The 15679-nt window shown below is 41.3% G+C and overlaps 1 protein-coding gene across 1 annotated transcript in view; it reads right to left on the bottom strand.

Moving 5' to 3' along the window:
* The window catches only part of BIRC6 (baculoviral IAP repeat containing 6), a 173602-nt gene extending 158109 nt beyond the window's left edge, over positions 1 to 15493 (bottom strand). The window contains exon 1 of the mRNA XM_042024996.1: positions 15127 to 15493. Coding sequence (XP_041880930.1) covers positions 15127 to 15364 — 238 coding nt within the window. The 5' untranslated portion in view covers positions 15365 to 15493. The remainder of the gene's footprint in view (positions 1 to 15126) is intronic.
* Between the last annotated feature and the right edge of the window lie 186 nt (positions 15494 to 15679).

Genomic DNA, 15679 nt, shown 5'->3' with positions numbered 1-15679 from the left:
TACCAAAATCTGTGCATCCCATCAATAACTACAACCATTTTATTCCTACAGTGGAAGTCATTACTTGAAGTCCTCCTCCTACCAGGAGACCAAAACTAGTGTTTTCAAGCTTAATGCAGATGCCTGGTGTACTTGATACTAGCTGACAGTCAATAATAAGAACTAAATTGTACAAATCAGCATGAACACTGAGACAAAATTGCTAAATTACCATTAAGATTTATAAACACCATTTCATCAAGCAAAACAATAGTTAAACTTCTCAAAACTAAGTACAGCACGCAACATGTACCAATGTGGTGTGTGTTCCTTGAGACACAACAACAGCTCATTTCTGCTCAGCGCTGCACATGTGATGTCAGTAACAGGCTTGAGAAGTTTGGTGAAGGTAGAGGAAGACTGTCAGCAGATAAGTAAGGAAAGGTTGTGGCAATGGATATTATCCCCCAAAATGTTTAATGTTACTCAACACTATTACACGTCTAAAGCTGGCTTGACCGCAGAACTAAATGTAGTTCATGTAAAATGCTACCTGCATAGAAGGTAAACTGCTTTCAATCACAGATAGTGTAAGCTGCCACTCCAGAAGTGGACTGTGTGTGCTATAAATATAGGGACACATTCTCCAATGGCAGCTAAAAATGCTGGATCGTCAACATAGATGTCTTCCTGTTGCACAGGAACAGGAGTTTCGTTAAATTTTGCATTAGTCATGTCCTGTCCATGTTCTCCTCTTTCCTCAGGCACTGGATACTGTTTTTATTATAAATAATTAAAAAATCACCATTTTGGTAGTGAGCATACAGTAAAACATCCAGGTAAGGACACCTACATAATTCTGTCATCTTCACACTTTGATAGAGTTAAACGGAAATTAAAACTCCTGGAAATATAGGGCACATGAATCTGACCACATTACATTTGTGGTATCCTCTCTTTGAAAACGCAGGTCAAGAACAGTTGTCAGCTGCCCTTCCCACCAAGATTTTGGAAACAATGACTCATATACTCCCAAAACAAAGGACGTATGCCCTTGCCTGCATTAAGTATACTGCAACTGTAATCACTGATATAGCAGTCAGAAACACTTCAAGAGTCCGGAATCACTTGATAGTTATGAAGTCTTTGGTCCCTGCTCGCCAAAAAAGGTTTCTCTGAATGGCAAATCAACTAATTTCAAACTGTGTTTTTGCCAATACACTGGAGTTCTTCACACAAGACTTTCTACAGCCAACACAGCTGCAGGCAAGGAAGTAAATCATTCTACAGGAAAGTAACAGTTTTGACAAAAATTCAAATACGTGTTTTAATATCTTTATAAGTTTCAACAATGTACTGGAAACTATTATGCAAATAAACTGAATGGTATCTGATGCACTAGACTAGAAACCTCAGCATGATGATGGGTGCAAGACTGTCCAGTGTGATCCAAGGGATGGATCACTACAGGACACTTTCTTTATCCTATCACTTCTCTCCTTCTCCCTCCCAGAAAAAATGGGAAAAGCAGCTCACCCTTTCTGGCAGTGCCAACACCATGAACACTTTCTTTTGCACTTTCCTTATTTCCTGTCAAGCACAGGAGTATGCTCATGCCCTGTGACTAGGAGTTCAGCAGTGTGTAGGAGCCCCAGTCATTGTGGCTTTCCAGGCTAGACCATTCTTATTTTATCATTTCTGTAGTGATGTTAATGAAATCTCATGTCTAACGCAGCAAACTGCTAATATCCTTTGAGTAAATGGTCCAAATCTTCAGAAGCCAATGAATATTACTAACAAGGCAGATAACATAGTATTTCTACTCCATTACAAAACAAAAGAAGAAGTTGTAACTACAGAACAAGAAATATATTGCCTACCAGCTGTGATTTTCCCTGTGCTGGCTAATGGTTGGTTACATTGACAGAAAGATCGGCCAAATTCTCTCTAGAAAGTTATTTACAGTTGCTGGTTTTATTTTATTTGAGGCACATAAAAACAAAACAAGCTCCCTTAGCCTAAGTCGATGGAGTTTCAAGGAAATGATTTGATCAATATTTAGTATTGTTCCAAAACCCAGAGAAACACATTCTGTAACTGACTAGTTTACACTGAATAGCCTCTGAGTTGCTGAGAAGCTTTTTTGCTAACAGGAGTTTAATTTTACAAGTACATGAAACACATTTCAAGATGATTCTAATACTAGTCACATACTACAACACAGTCTACGTATGGCTGACCATATGATTATAATAATAGATTGAGAACCAGGAAACCAAAAAATTTAAAAGTCACCACTACAGGGGTAGTAACCTAGAAGTTATGCCTAGAAAAGTTAAAACATCCTCAAAGCATTGTTAGAAGCGTCCTTTCTAACTCAGGATCAACATTTTACAACCTGCCAAAGGACTCTGCCAATACCCTTTGAAAAACATACTGGTGCCACTCTACCATTATGTCCTGCCTGTCCAGCTTGACTAAGTTTAATAGCAATAAATAGTGATCTCCATCTTCACAAACCACAGCTCAAAAGTTTCATGTAAAATCACTAAATTACTTAAGGCAGATCATCAAAACCCAACTGTTACTCTCATTTTAGCCCCAATTTCTTCGGCTGTAATTTATTTTGGGTGGTAGGAAAAGAAACAGTCATTCAAAGTTTCTAATGATTTTGCTTTTCAGTCTTGGCACAAGTGAATCACAGCTTCTCCCAGTATCTCCAGCCTATCTTCTTAGGATTAAAAACAAAGCAACTCACGAAGAAGTCATTAAACCTTTTGTCAGTTCCTACGAGGAAACCTGGCAGGCTGCTAGCAAGCTAGAAGTGCAAATCCAATAGCATATTACATTATGGTATGTCATCTATTACAACATTAGAACTAGCAACATAAAAACTTAAAACCAAACAAACATCAGACTGCAGAAATTAAGAACCTAAGAAAAGGAACATTTCATCACCTCCACCTTCTTTGTTTCAAACAATAAGAGAACAGCGACCAGCAATTTCCTGTGATCAAAATCTGACCTATGAGACTATTACAGAAAACAAACTTGTTTGGGGAATTCATACCAGTCTAAGCAGCATCCGTCGTGCCCCCTTGCCTGTGGGCATTAAGATGAACCAAACCAATTAGAGAATTAGCCTTGCGTTTCAAGGAGCAGAACAACAAAAAAGTTTGTCTCCATCTCTCTGCTAAAGATAGATTCAGCCTCAAAACTATAGAGCTTAAGAGAAGTGGCTGTCACCTGAAAATGCTTGGCCACCATCATGAAGAGATGTAGATTAATGCGGGCAGTAACACCTTTATCTTTTGTGGTATTGAAAAAAAGTTAATTCACCTAGAAAATTGCTAGCCAGGAATGGTACTAAAACATATCAAAGTCAGTAATTTTCTTGACAAGAAGCTCCCAATACAGAGCAAGAAAGCCCCTCCAATAGGTTCTAAATTACAGTAAACTAACACTTACCTGCAGCTATAAAGTGAGAGTGGTAAACACATGCATCATAGCACTAATTCCATAATGCAAAGATCCAAGTCCAATCAAACATCTAAAGGAACATTCATAACTTTGATCTATGGATGCCACTAGGTCTTTAAATTAAGAATTAAAGTAACATTTTTGGAGAAACAGAAATCCCATTAGCCCAGCAGAGCCGATACATTATGTGCACCAATACTGGTTTCCGTATTTTCAATTTAAACTAAAATATCTAAACAGTATCTCAGTACTCCTTTCAAAATACTGCAAGCATGGGAAAAACAAATGAATGAAGTTTCAGGAGATCAAAAGCTCCATCTATTCCATTTATTTTGTACCATAAGATTTGAGCATCAAGCTACTTAAAGAGAATCCAAAACTCAAGAAAAGGCCGTGTTAGTGTACAGCAAAACTATCCTTTCCATTTGAGACAAAAACACTTCCTGCTAGAACCTCACTCAGCTACTTCTCATACATTTTTCACATGTACCTCGGATTAAAAAAACTTTAGATATCAGTTGTCCTCATTTGCTACAAGGCAGGTGCCTTTCCTATTGCTACCACTTCATGTGATCACAAAACCAACTGAAAGTTAGCAAGTATAACACTTAATTATAAGCTAGCTAAGCAACACATCTGCCAAGGCAAGCGTATCAGAACACTTGCAGTTTGAGGAAGTTCTGCAGTACAAATAAAAAAAAAAGAAAACTCTGTCAAAGTTCACCTTGCTGTCTTAACTTGCTGTATTTGCAGGAGTCTATTTTGAACTAATACTACAGAAAATCACAACTATGAACAAACTGCAATGGGGTCACACAAAAGAGGATAAAGAGTAAATCATTGCAAGTCTGGTCTAAAAATAAAGTTGTCTCCAAATTATTTCACATCAGTGGCTCCCAAATGAAACAAAGACACGGTGGTTATGAGCACTTGGGAACACCATAACAAGAAGCTGTCCAAGGCATGGCCAAATCAGGCCATGACTGCTCCTAATTACTGAATTTATCAGTTAGAGATTCTCCCTTGTTCCTCCTCTTCTCCTCCCCATGTACATCCCCCGTGGGTACTTCCACAGTGTAGTTTTATCTTCCAGGTCCAGGCCCAGCCCCTTATTTCCACTAAATATCACCTCACCAAAGCAGTCTGCAGCCATCACAAAAGCACTCCATGAGCCCCTCCTTTCCACAAAACAAAAACACACTCAAACTTGAGGAAAGGATAGAAAGGAAACTATAAGATGAACACAAGTTCAAGTGCCTATTTTAGACAAGTTACATAAATAGCTTAAACCAGGTATACACAAGCAACATTTTCTCTTTAGATTTCACTATATACACACACAACTTCATCTGCCACATCACCTGGAAGAGCTGTCCAAAATGACTGAATAAAGAAAAAACACACTAGAGCTAAAGCAGGAAAGAAAACTAAAAATGTTCTCCAAACAGCAAGAATATTGAAGGAGACAAATACAAGTGCCTTCAAACTCACTTATTTGCCAAAACTGGATTTAGTTAATAAAAAACAAGACACGTGATCTAAAGTTCATCTTTTCCTTTGGCAACAAGCAGGACAGAGTTGCTTCAGTATCAGTTTCATTATATGATAGGGGGTTTTAATAATCCTTATTAATAGGAAGATGTGTTATCTGGGCCAAAGCACTGGAGACTGCCACATGAATATTAACTGGATGTGTCTGCTCAAGCAACTACTAACAGAAACTAACACTAACACTTAAAAGGTTTCAGAACATAAACAAAACCCCACTGAGATCAAGACAGTTCGTATCTCACTCACTTTGCAGGCACAGAGTCTTCTTCCACTCTACAGATTCAAAATGAGAGTGAATCAGCAGGCAGACACTGGTGAGCTCTTTGTGCCTGTGCTCTTTGTGTGGTTTCAGATCTCCATGTATCTGACATCACTGTCACCTTGTATGTACAGAACACAGCTGCTCACAGAGCTTTACGCCGTTATCCCAAGAACAAATTAGGAGACATTTCACAAGGCATTCTAGAATCCTTCCTGCAAGCCCTGGTAAACTGTGAAAATGTAAGTCTCTACAATTCTTCTGCAAACACCTCACAGAGGGCACACTCTTCCTCAAAATTTTTCTTAAATTGAAAGATGATGAAAAAAATTCAGGAAAGTTGTCTTTCAAAAAGTGCAGACAGACAGATTCCACAGCTTCCACCCAGAATCAGACGCAGGCAAGGAACACTTCACAGCTCAGTAACAGGAAGTTCCCGTTCTTCAAGTGCTAGTCCCATCACAGCATTTCACAACAAAGAAACTTTGCCAGATGAAATTTTACTACCAGTTCCTCTTTTGGTCCCTAAAGTGGCATCTGAGTTCACCCATTATGTATCTTGCAGTCTCTGCAACAGGAGAAAACATCTCCACATATGGCACTTTTTGAACTCCCGAGACTGTCTGGCAGGAAATGGTTTAGCTTCTCCCCCTTCCAAGCCCCAATATTGTAAGGAGATTCCAAGACGTCATGCTGGGAGAAGCAGCAAGTTCTCAAAAGCAGATGGGTGGGTTATAAGACAAGTGAAAAACATTGTCACGTGCAAAGTTAGTCGTTAAGGATACAACACCTAGCTGGCAGCCAGTTATGAATGGCATTCAACAAAGCTTGATATATGGTTCACTACCTTCATCAATGGCTTGGATGGTGGGACAGGCTGCACCTTTATTGAGATTGTGGATGACACCAACAGAAGATGACTGAGGGCAACTGATGCATTAAACGGCAGGGCTGCCTTTTAGAAGGATCTCAAAAAGACAGAGGAATGGCTCGACACTGATCTCCTGCTGTTCAATGAAGACAAATGCAAAGTGTTACACCCAGAATGGAATATAACCCCATACATCAAGAGAAGCTGGGGACCAATTGTCTGGGTGGCAACCCAACAGAAAGAACTTGGGGATCCTGATGCACAGGCAGAACATGAGGCAGCAATGCATCCTCTCAGCAACAGTTACCATAGAGGGAAACCACAGGAAAAGATCAGTCTCCTCTAATCAGCAATAAGCCCACATCCAGAACACCACTTCCATCTTTGCTCCTCCGCCTGAGATATCAGGACATAATGTGAGAGTCCCATGAAGGGGGGTACCAAGAAGTTAGAGGGCTGGAACACACAACATGTGGGGAAAGACTAAGATGACTGGGCTTGTTTAGCCTGCAGAAAAAAAGGTTTAGGAAAAAATCTAAAAGCAGTCTTCCATTACTGCAGCAGTAGTTCAAAAGGTATTCTAGACTGCTGAGTTACTACCTATCTTTCTCTTTTGGACATTACTTTAAAAAAAAGTACTGAACAGAGAAGCAGCCACAGTGGATCAGAGAACAATGCTCATAGCAGCACATTTTGTCCAAGACAGTGGTCTAAACCAAGTGTTAGTGAAGAATTTAAGAAAGGTAATCTACACAATGGTTCTTTCCTGTAACACTCCCAGCCCCAGTCAATCTGTGCTTAGGGACCTTCTGTGCCAAAAGGGATTTCAGTTATTATAGCGAGCTTTGATAGGTTTTTCTTCTATCACTTTGTCCAACAGTGTTGCAATTCCACAAACATATAGCATCCACAATGCCCTGCAACCAGGAACTCCCTATTTTACTATTTCGAACAGTTACTTCTTGGATGCCCTCCACTCCTGTACTTGAATAACCAACTCCCAATTTTCATTATTCACATGCCCTCACTCTCTTACCTCCGATTCCAAATCATCCCCATCATCTTTTTCAGACTCAATACTGTTTCACTTACATAAAACAGTCCACACCTTAAGTTTCGAGTTCTGTTACATGCTTTTTGAGACAGAAATACAGCACACATAGAGACATTGAAAAGGACATATTATTAGCTGAGTTCTTGACAACTTCTCTAGCATTTGCTTATACAGCAACTACTGAGCATTAAGATGGTATTTCATATTCCTAGCACAACTCCAAAATCTCATCCTGGCATTATGAGTTAGTTCAGACCCCAGTACCCCAGGCTTACACTCCACTAAATTCTTATGAGTATTTCAAGTTTATTAAATGCATTCTCACAATCTCCTACTAATTACTTCTACACAGGGAAGCTGAAGTAGAACAGACTAGATTCATGCACGTTTAATTTATATTTAAAAGTGAAACTATTCTTTAGGATGTCTTTTCAAATTCTTCAGAGAAGCTGGCAAAATTAAAAGGCCTTGTGTATTTTAAACACTTATTTGCATCATAAGAGTATTTCAATATGGTGATCACTTAAGTTAAACCTGAGTTCTGTCACTAAAGAGGGACATTCAGAAAAGCTACCTCAAGCCTGGCCTTGCCAGATGCCTTCTGTAGGTACTGGGAAGCAGGTTCCTCCACAGATTCAGAATAAGGACTTTTCCTTTCTCATTATGGCACGGGTAGGGAACCTGAGATTATTTACTGGAAAATGCTGGTCTTATGACTTCTGACTCACAAACACTATAGGAAACTGAACAGGAAAAATCCACTATTAAAAAAAGTTTATCAAGCAGTGTTACATATCATTTACATCACAACATAAATCTAGGATCCTGCAGAAGACAGGTCAGCTAAGTCTACCACAGCATTTCTCCACACTAGCCACAGTGCCTTCTTGTTGTCCAATTAAACACTCATTTCCAGTCTTCACTGCCATCTTCCCAGCTTCCTAGTTCCCCAACCCTTTCCCCATTGTCATTCAGGCACTCCATCATAGTTCTCAGTCCCACCCTTCACCCTCCCAGCTCTTCCTTTAAATACGGAGTTTTTCACAAATCTTTGTAGCCTGTTGCCCAATAAACAGAGTTTACCAAACTGTTCTTCAGCTGCCAAATGCAATGATGAGATCCTGATTGCTTCATGCTCAGTCAGATCAGGGAAGTGCAGTGGATCAAACAGCTTTCCCTTCCCTAACTGTACAGGGGACTGAAGAACTGCTGACAGACCGTATGCTATGCAAGCCTTCATTAACCAGCACTTGTGATTAGATGTTTTCACTAATGCTACCAATTTTCAAGACACCTTAAGCAAAGTCCCTCTTAAATCACACACTAAAAAGTTATCAATACTCACTGAATGGCCCTAGCAAATACCTCAAGAAAATTTTAAACACAATACTGTTTATATTGATGTGACAGGTAAGTTATTATTTCCATAATTTTGCACTTTTAAACTTGTTATGCACAATGTTTATTGTCTATCATCCTCATCTGTGGAGTGCTCTTTCCCCAACATGCACAGGAATCTTCAAAATAAATGTTCTGCAGACTTCCTGTCTACTTTTTCACTAGCAGCGTACACTGGGTCCTTACCAAACCTTGATACTCTTCCCAAAGACAAGGCAGCAAAGGACTTGCAAGTGTTAGTATTCATGTGTACTTCAAAAATGAAAGAACTCAGAGCAATAGCTGCTCTTTCTTGAAACCTCTACTTGGTGACAAGCACTCATCTGGTGACTGCAAGCAGTCGGTGCAATTAAGAGAGCATTAACTATTTAAAGGACAGCTTTCTAACAGCAGAAAGCAATACTGTGGCATCACTTAAGAGCCATCAGGAAAGTGAACTGACCCATGTGTAAATTTTTTATTTACAAATTTTTAAAAAATGGTGAGAAGTTACTGATCCCACTGGAACAAACATGCAACAAGCTATCTCGCAACATGACCTGGGACAGTCTGATACACTCAAAGGTTGTCCATAAGTCCACACGATTGCAAGCCTCACCTCCATCTTCAAGATAGCCTAAGAAACACTTTTGAAATATGTCACACTGTTCAGGGAAAATTAAAGAATGCTTAAAAAGGATGGACAGCTTTGTTTCCTGATTTGAAAGTAACTTGGAAAGAAAAACGGAAATAACAGATCAACACCATACCAAAACAATCAGAACTAATCATTATTAAAAAAGAATTAAAGTGAATCTTCATCTAGGACAGATTTTTCTTATATTATGTCTTGTAAAACTTTAGATGTTCTATTTCACTTAAGTTATGGATACCAGTGCAACAACAACCATAAAAAACATAATTATAAACAGTGTAACTGAAGTCTCAGAAAGTGGTTCTACTGGGCCAGCTAACATTATGGTGGGCTGCCAGAAAGGACCAACTTTAGGACAAGACAGTATGCTAGATCCAAACCACTGATCACCAGGATGTTCAGAATAGTAAAAAGATCAAGCTTTTAAAGATTACTAAGGCTGGGCAATCAGTAAAAGCCTTCTCCATGCTTTCATTACTTTAAGTCCAACAGAGAGTCACCTGCTTTTTTTCCATAATGTTTTGGACTTGAACTATCAGTTACCTGTCAGAATACATTTCTGCCAAGTTCCTTCTACATCTTACGCAACACGGTAAACAACATAACTGGGATCTGAGCTGAAGGGTTTATCACATAGACATATTAAAAGCTGTCTTGACCAAAACTGCATAATAATCAGCACTGAGGTGAAAGTCAGTTTTTTCCCTGAGAAACCTCCATATCAATGAGAAATGCCTTAACTACCTGTGAGACAATTAGGGCAGGAAGTCAAAGTTCAAATCGCTGATACAAATCCCAGCACAGTGTTTCCTCTCCAGGTCACTACAAAGCATTTCAGGATTTATCTTCCTGCAGAAGACCTTTTTCAAGGTTCATATGCAGAGGTGTAGGAAATTTCTGATTATCTGACATTAAAGCATTCTGCAGCCTTTAATATTGCACTGCTGTTGCAATGACAGCCATGAATCCATCGGTCCAGATATTAATGATCTGTCAATAAAATGAAAAAATGTTTCGTGATCATGCATGGCAACATAACATATTGCCTGCATTGCTGCCTGTTATAACTTCTGAATCCCTGCATGAAACATACACATGCAAACATCCCTTTAAAGCCACGTGAAAAGAAAAGATCTCTAATTTTACTCTATTGTAGCTTCTGCAGAAGATAATCCGGATGTGCTTCAACAGAGCTTGGAAATACCAATTAACAGCATCTTGACAGTCTGGCAAGACGCTTGGTAAGTAAGAAGGGATATCTGACATACTCTGATTGAGGTAGCAGACAAATGGAGCTCACAGCAGCCTAGAGTCTTTGCTAGTATAAAACACTGAACTCAAATCTAAGAGTTCTCCTATTCTGTTTTCTCAAATGCTTAAGGCACCTCATGAATGATCTTAAGATCATATAAATCAATGAAATTATCTCTTTAAAAAGTATTTCACCCAGATTAGCAGTCACCCAAGTATGCTCAAATCCAAGGTAGGCTGCAGCAGATCACTAGATTTGACAATATTCTCTATGTGATGAGAAATTCTGTATTAAAAGCAAGGGGCTTCATTATTACCTTTGTTTCATAATGGAACAGAAGAATGTAATGAACAAAAAGATGGAAGAAACTCGCCCCAATTTTGAGAAACGAAGGAGAACTTGAGCAGTACTACAACTGAGCTTCAAACAGCTGAAACTGTTGATGGCGTCTTCAAATAAGTGTAGAACTGGACGATAGTATCCCAACAGTTTCTCCTTAAAGATTATTACAAGAAGCGTAAATTCCCTCTATGACTTCCAAGTTGCAAAAAAGAATCTTTCCCTCTTGCTTTGCCTTTTGCATCACATGGAAAAGAATCAGAAAGAAACAGAGCTGGATACCCCTTGAGAGATTTCCAAGCCACTATAATTTGAAGTTAGACAGCTAAAGAAAAACATGACTTCCCAAAAGGGAACTCTGACAGGAATGCAGTGGTGTTGAACTTGCTGGCACAGGTGAGCCTCCTGGGCTGGGATCTATTTACTTCTAAATTCTTCTGACAGAGGAAGAGCCCTTGAGGGCCTCTGATGATAACGCAGAATCTCTGTTTCCCCTGCAGGAACTGGTATATATGTACCAAGAACAGATCCTTCCCCTACAGATTCAGAAGTCTGTATTTTGATTCCTGTTAGGGCCTCTACAGTAATTTAGAAGGCCTTAGCTACAAAACACTGCATTTTGGCGAAAGAGGCTCTGAAGTTACTGCTACACCAAACTAATCTAGAAATACCTGCTGGAACATTCAAGATGGTCACTGTCCATCTGACAGTACATTTTAGATTCTTATTCTAATCCTGCCCAAGCTTCTCTGGGAATCACAGCACTCTCCCAGTTCAGGCAGTTTTCTTATTTGTAAATAGAAGGAACTGATAAATCAAACACCTCTATGAACACTAAAAGAGCCACTCAAGACTATTCTGGAAGTTTGTTTAGATTCTTCAGGGTTTTTTTTGGCTGGCTGTTTTGGTTTGCTTCTTTTGAGGCCCAGGAAAAGACTCATCTTTAGTGCTGTATTTGGAGATTGCTCATTTATGCTTTTTGGCTACCAGTGTTCAACTTGAAACTGAAACCACAGAAATATTTAAATATCTAAGAGGGAAAATAAAGTACTTGATAGACTTGCATGACAGATTCAAAAGTAGTCCTGACTAACCACTACTAGCAAATAAACAGAAATGCAGAACATCCAGAAATTACATGAATTCTCCTTGCACTCCCAGTCTGGTTCTCTGAAATGCACAGTGTGCATGCAACAGTCTTGACAGAATAGAAAGGACAACCTTGTGACCGGGTAAGACAGAGCTTAATGTTAGTGTCACCTGATTTTCCCCCTACTTTTATGCACTACAGCGCTCTGGGCTGTTGCAAATGATCACCTGGTCCTTTTGAATAGGCCTACAGGGCTCATACTGGAAACAGATTAAAGATGATTACACACTTTCAAGAGACAGAGCTGCTGAATATTCGACATGGTATAATAATAACCATAATCCACACTGAATTCCTACAGACTGGGCTCAGAAGAACAATCCCTGGATCACCACATACATTAGATCAATGATGTTCACATGAGGAACTGAAGCACACAGACCACATCCTAGTGTCTGGACCCGATCTATAACTGAACTGTCTTTTGGCTGTGAATCTTCTGCCTTGCTCTTTTACACACCGAAGAGCAATCTGCATTTCTGTTCTAACGAAGGCAGCCTCCACTGCTCTACCACATTCAGCATTCCACAGGTTCAATCTTTTCACAGAGAATGAGCTCAAAGCTTAATATATATTTCCACAGTGAACTGTGACTGCAAATACAAAACATACAGAGGCTTGGTGGTGTTTCTTTTTCTCCCCTATCCCGCCTTGATAGGAGATTCTTTTCCTGGCTCTGCTTTCTAGAAAGAGGCCAGCTACACTTTGTTTTTCTTTGGGTAACAAGCAACAGCATTTCTGTCCAACATAAATCTTTTGGCAAGGCACAAGACCTGCAGCCTCAATTACCAAGGAGGACAAGCAGTCTCCCAGGAGAAGCAGTTTTAATTCCTAGAGACTCTATTTTTAGTTATAGCACCAGAAGTCCCTGAAGCAACAATATCCTTTGACCTGTCATTTATGGCAGGGGAGGGAGCAGGGGCAGAGCTGGTCTACAGGTCTGAGTGTCCAACTACTACTATCTTACATTAAAAGAGCTCATGCTGTACAGTGCAGGCAGACATCAGAGAGCAGCTAAACTCCCTTCTCCTTCTCCTCCCAAAGACGGGAGGAAGAGAAAGAGAACAAGAGTGAACAGCATTGCTAATAGCCGCAACAGACACCAACCACTGAGATGAACCAGATTTCTGACAGGCATGCCAGTTTAAATCTGCAAGAAAATTCATCTGAAGTTTCTTCAAACTAAACTAAGGTTACCATTTTTTTTTTCCAGTAATATAATCATCAGCTTTACTGCACAGATAAAATTCGGGTAGATTGCAAGCAATTCTGTTGTTTTATGTGAGGAGGAGTAGAACCCATCTTTTACAGCCATGCTGTCACAGAGAAGACTGACACTAAAGGAAGTATACATGACTGAATGTACGTAGCAGAAGCAAAGCAATATGTTATTTTCAAATAGTTACTATTTAGGGGAGAATTGCCATTAGCATTTTGAATACTGAGTCAAATTCTTCTCCAAGGATTCTATCACAGCAAAGTGTAGAATCACTTTGATTTACAGTTCACTTCCTTCTCTGTATCTGAGAATTAAACATCTCCTACACCGACAGCCAATTACAAATTAAGTTCTCTATTTATGCCCTCTTCATCTGCAACTTAAAAGCAATTATAAAATTCCTGCAATAGCTTAAAGAAAAGAAAGTTATTAATAAAAAAAGCACTTTAGGAGACAACATGGTAGAAGGGAATAACAGAAGCAGAGTGATCTGAATCCTGAACAATGCAGGAAACATCACACGAGATCCTAATTCTCCATGCAAGCAATTGACAACAAAAGCAGCTGACACCTTCTTAATAATTCCACAAACCTTTTGTTTTTTTTTTCAATTGCCCCAAATGCTTAACCTTTACATACAATGTACCAACTTTGAGTTATGAAAGGAAATCAGCAATTTTTGTCCCATACTCTTCAGTTTGACATTGCAATACAGTTACTGGTTTTCAAGGTGAAAGTGTACATACTGCCTAAGCTATGGCATTCCCATGCAGTTCTTGGCATTACTGTACCATGTCCAGGCAGCAAACAACCTTTCACCACCACCACTCAGCAAAGCAACATCTTATTAGCAAGACAAAACTGCAAGGAGAACCTGAACATGGATGTACACAACTGGTAAGAAGCCTATCTTTCTATTCCAAGGGCGGGACTCACAAGGAGACAACCCTACTCACCACCAATACTCTGACAAGTGCCACAATTTAAAAGCCATTAAAGAACAAGGAACAAAAACTGTTAATGGCATATGGATCTTTTTCTACAGAGCAGCCAGTTTACTAACAGTGCAAAAACACTAATGATCAACAAATGAAGTTGCTTCATAGTTATGGAGATGCTACAGTCTAACCCTCCACAAAGCCAGTACACAATCATGCCTCCTGAACATAATAGCAGGGATATGGTTACTACCGCCAGAGACAGCCAAGACAGTCAACAGCCTGAGGAACTATCCAAATACATACAAAAACATATCACCAAGTAACTTCATGAAGGATTCTGATCTTAAATAGTTTTAAGCCATAGAACAAATGACACTTTCAAGCAGTAAACCTTCTTAAAAAAACAGAGTAAGGCTCAATAAATAAATTAATACAGTATCACATATCAATAAGAACTAGAGCTATGCCTGTCCTGCCTAACATGCTGCTTCTAAACCTTTGGAAGGTTCAACGTTACGTGATCCACACCACCACCTGCAAAACCCAAACTAAAAAATACAACCCTCTACATCGCAGCCTTCCATCCCCATTTAATCTTTTAATAACGATGCCAATATGTTTTACAGAAATAAAACGCCTCGGCGCTGTCTACATGAGTATCTCTGCCACAAAGAGTAGGAACACAGAATCACAGCCTCAGTTAGGTTGGAAAAGACCTCTGAGATTCACTGAGTCCAGCCTACGACCAAACACCACCACGTCAACTAGACCATGGCACTCAGTGCCACGTCCAGTCTCTCCATAAGCATCTCCAGGGACGGCGACTCCACCACCTCCCCGGGCAGGGGAGGCCGTTCAGGCCACAAAAACAAAAAGGGGTGACAAAGAGCCGGGGGACCTCCCGGCACCAAGGGCCCGAGCCGGGCGCGGGCGCTCCTTCCCGAGGCTCCCCTGGCCCTCCACGACACCTGTTCCGCGGCGGCCCCGCTCCCCGCTCACCGCCGAGCGCCGACGCCTGCAGCGTGGCCCCCGAGGTGCCGTCGATGACTTTGATGGCGCCGCGCGCGGTCACGGCCAGGATGGCGTTGAGCGCCGGGTGGTAGCACAGGCTGCAGAGCCCGTCGGCGTCGCAGCGCAGGCAGCCGTCCCGCAGCAGCAGCCACTCGCAGGAGCCCGGACCGGGACCGGGCCCCGCCGCCGCCGCCGCCGCCGAGGAGCAGGAGGCCGCCGCAGCCATCTTCGCGGCCGCTGCCGCCGCCGCCCTCAGGACAAGAGGCCCGGGGAGAGCCGCTCACTGACAGTCCCTGGAAGCCGCCGCCGCCAGTCACCATCCGGGTCCGGGGAGAGGGGGAAAGGGAGAGCGCCCGCGTGAGCGGGAAGTGACACAACCGCGCCGGATGCGGAACCGAGCAGCGGCGGCCCGGGGGGGGCGGGGGCGAGCAGCGGCTCCGCGAGGGGCGGGGCGGGGGCGGGGCTGCGCTACTCCCCGCTGCGCGCGCGTGCGCACTGCTCACCGCGCCCCCCGCGCGCCCGCACGGCCCCGGCGCGGCCT

Source organism: Corvus kubaryi, unplaced genomic scaffold (genome assembly GCF_017639235.1).
Source record: "Corvus kubaryi isolate FWS band 111438036 unplaced genomic scaffold, C.kubaryi_AGA036_p1.0 37266, whole genome shotgun sequence".
Lineage (NCBI taxonomy): Eukaryota > Metazoa > Chordata > Aves > Passeriformes > Corvidae > Corvus > Corvus kubaryi.
Note: the sequence above shows the minus strand (reverse complement) of the source record. Positions and strands in the feature narration are given on the sequence as shown.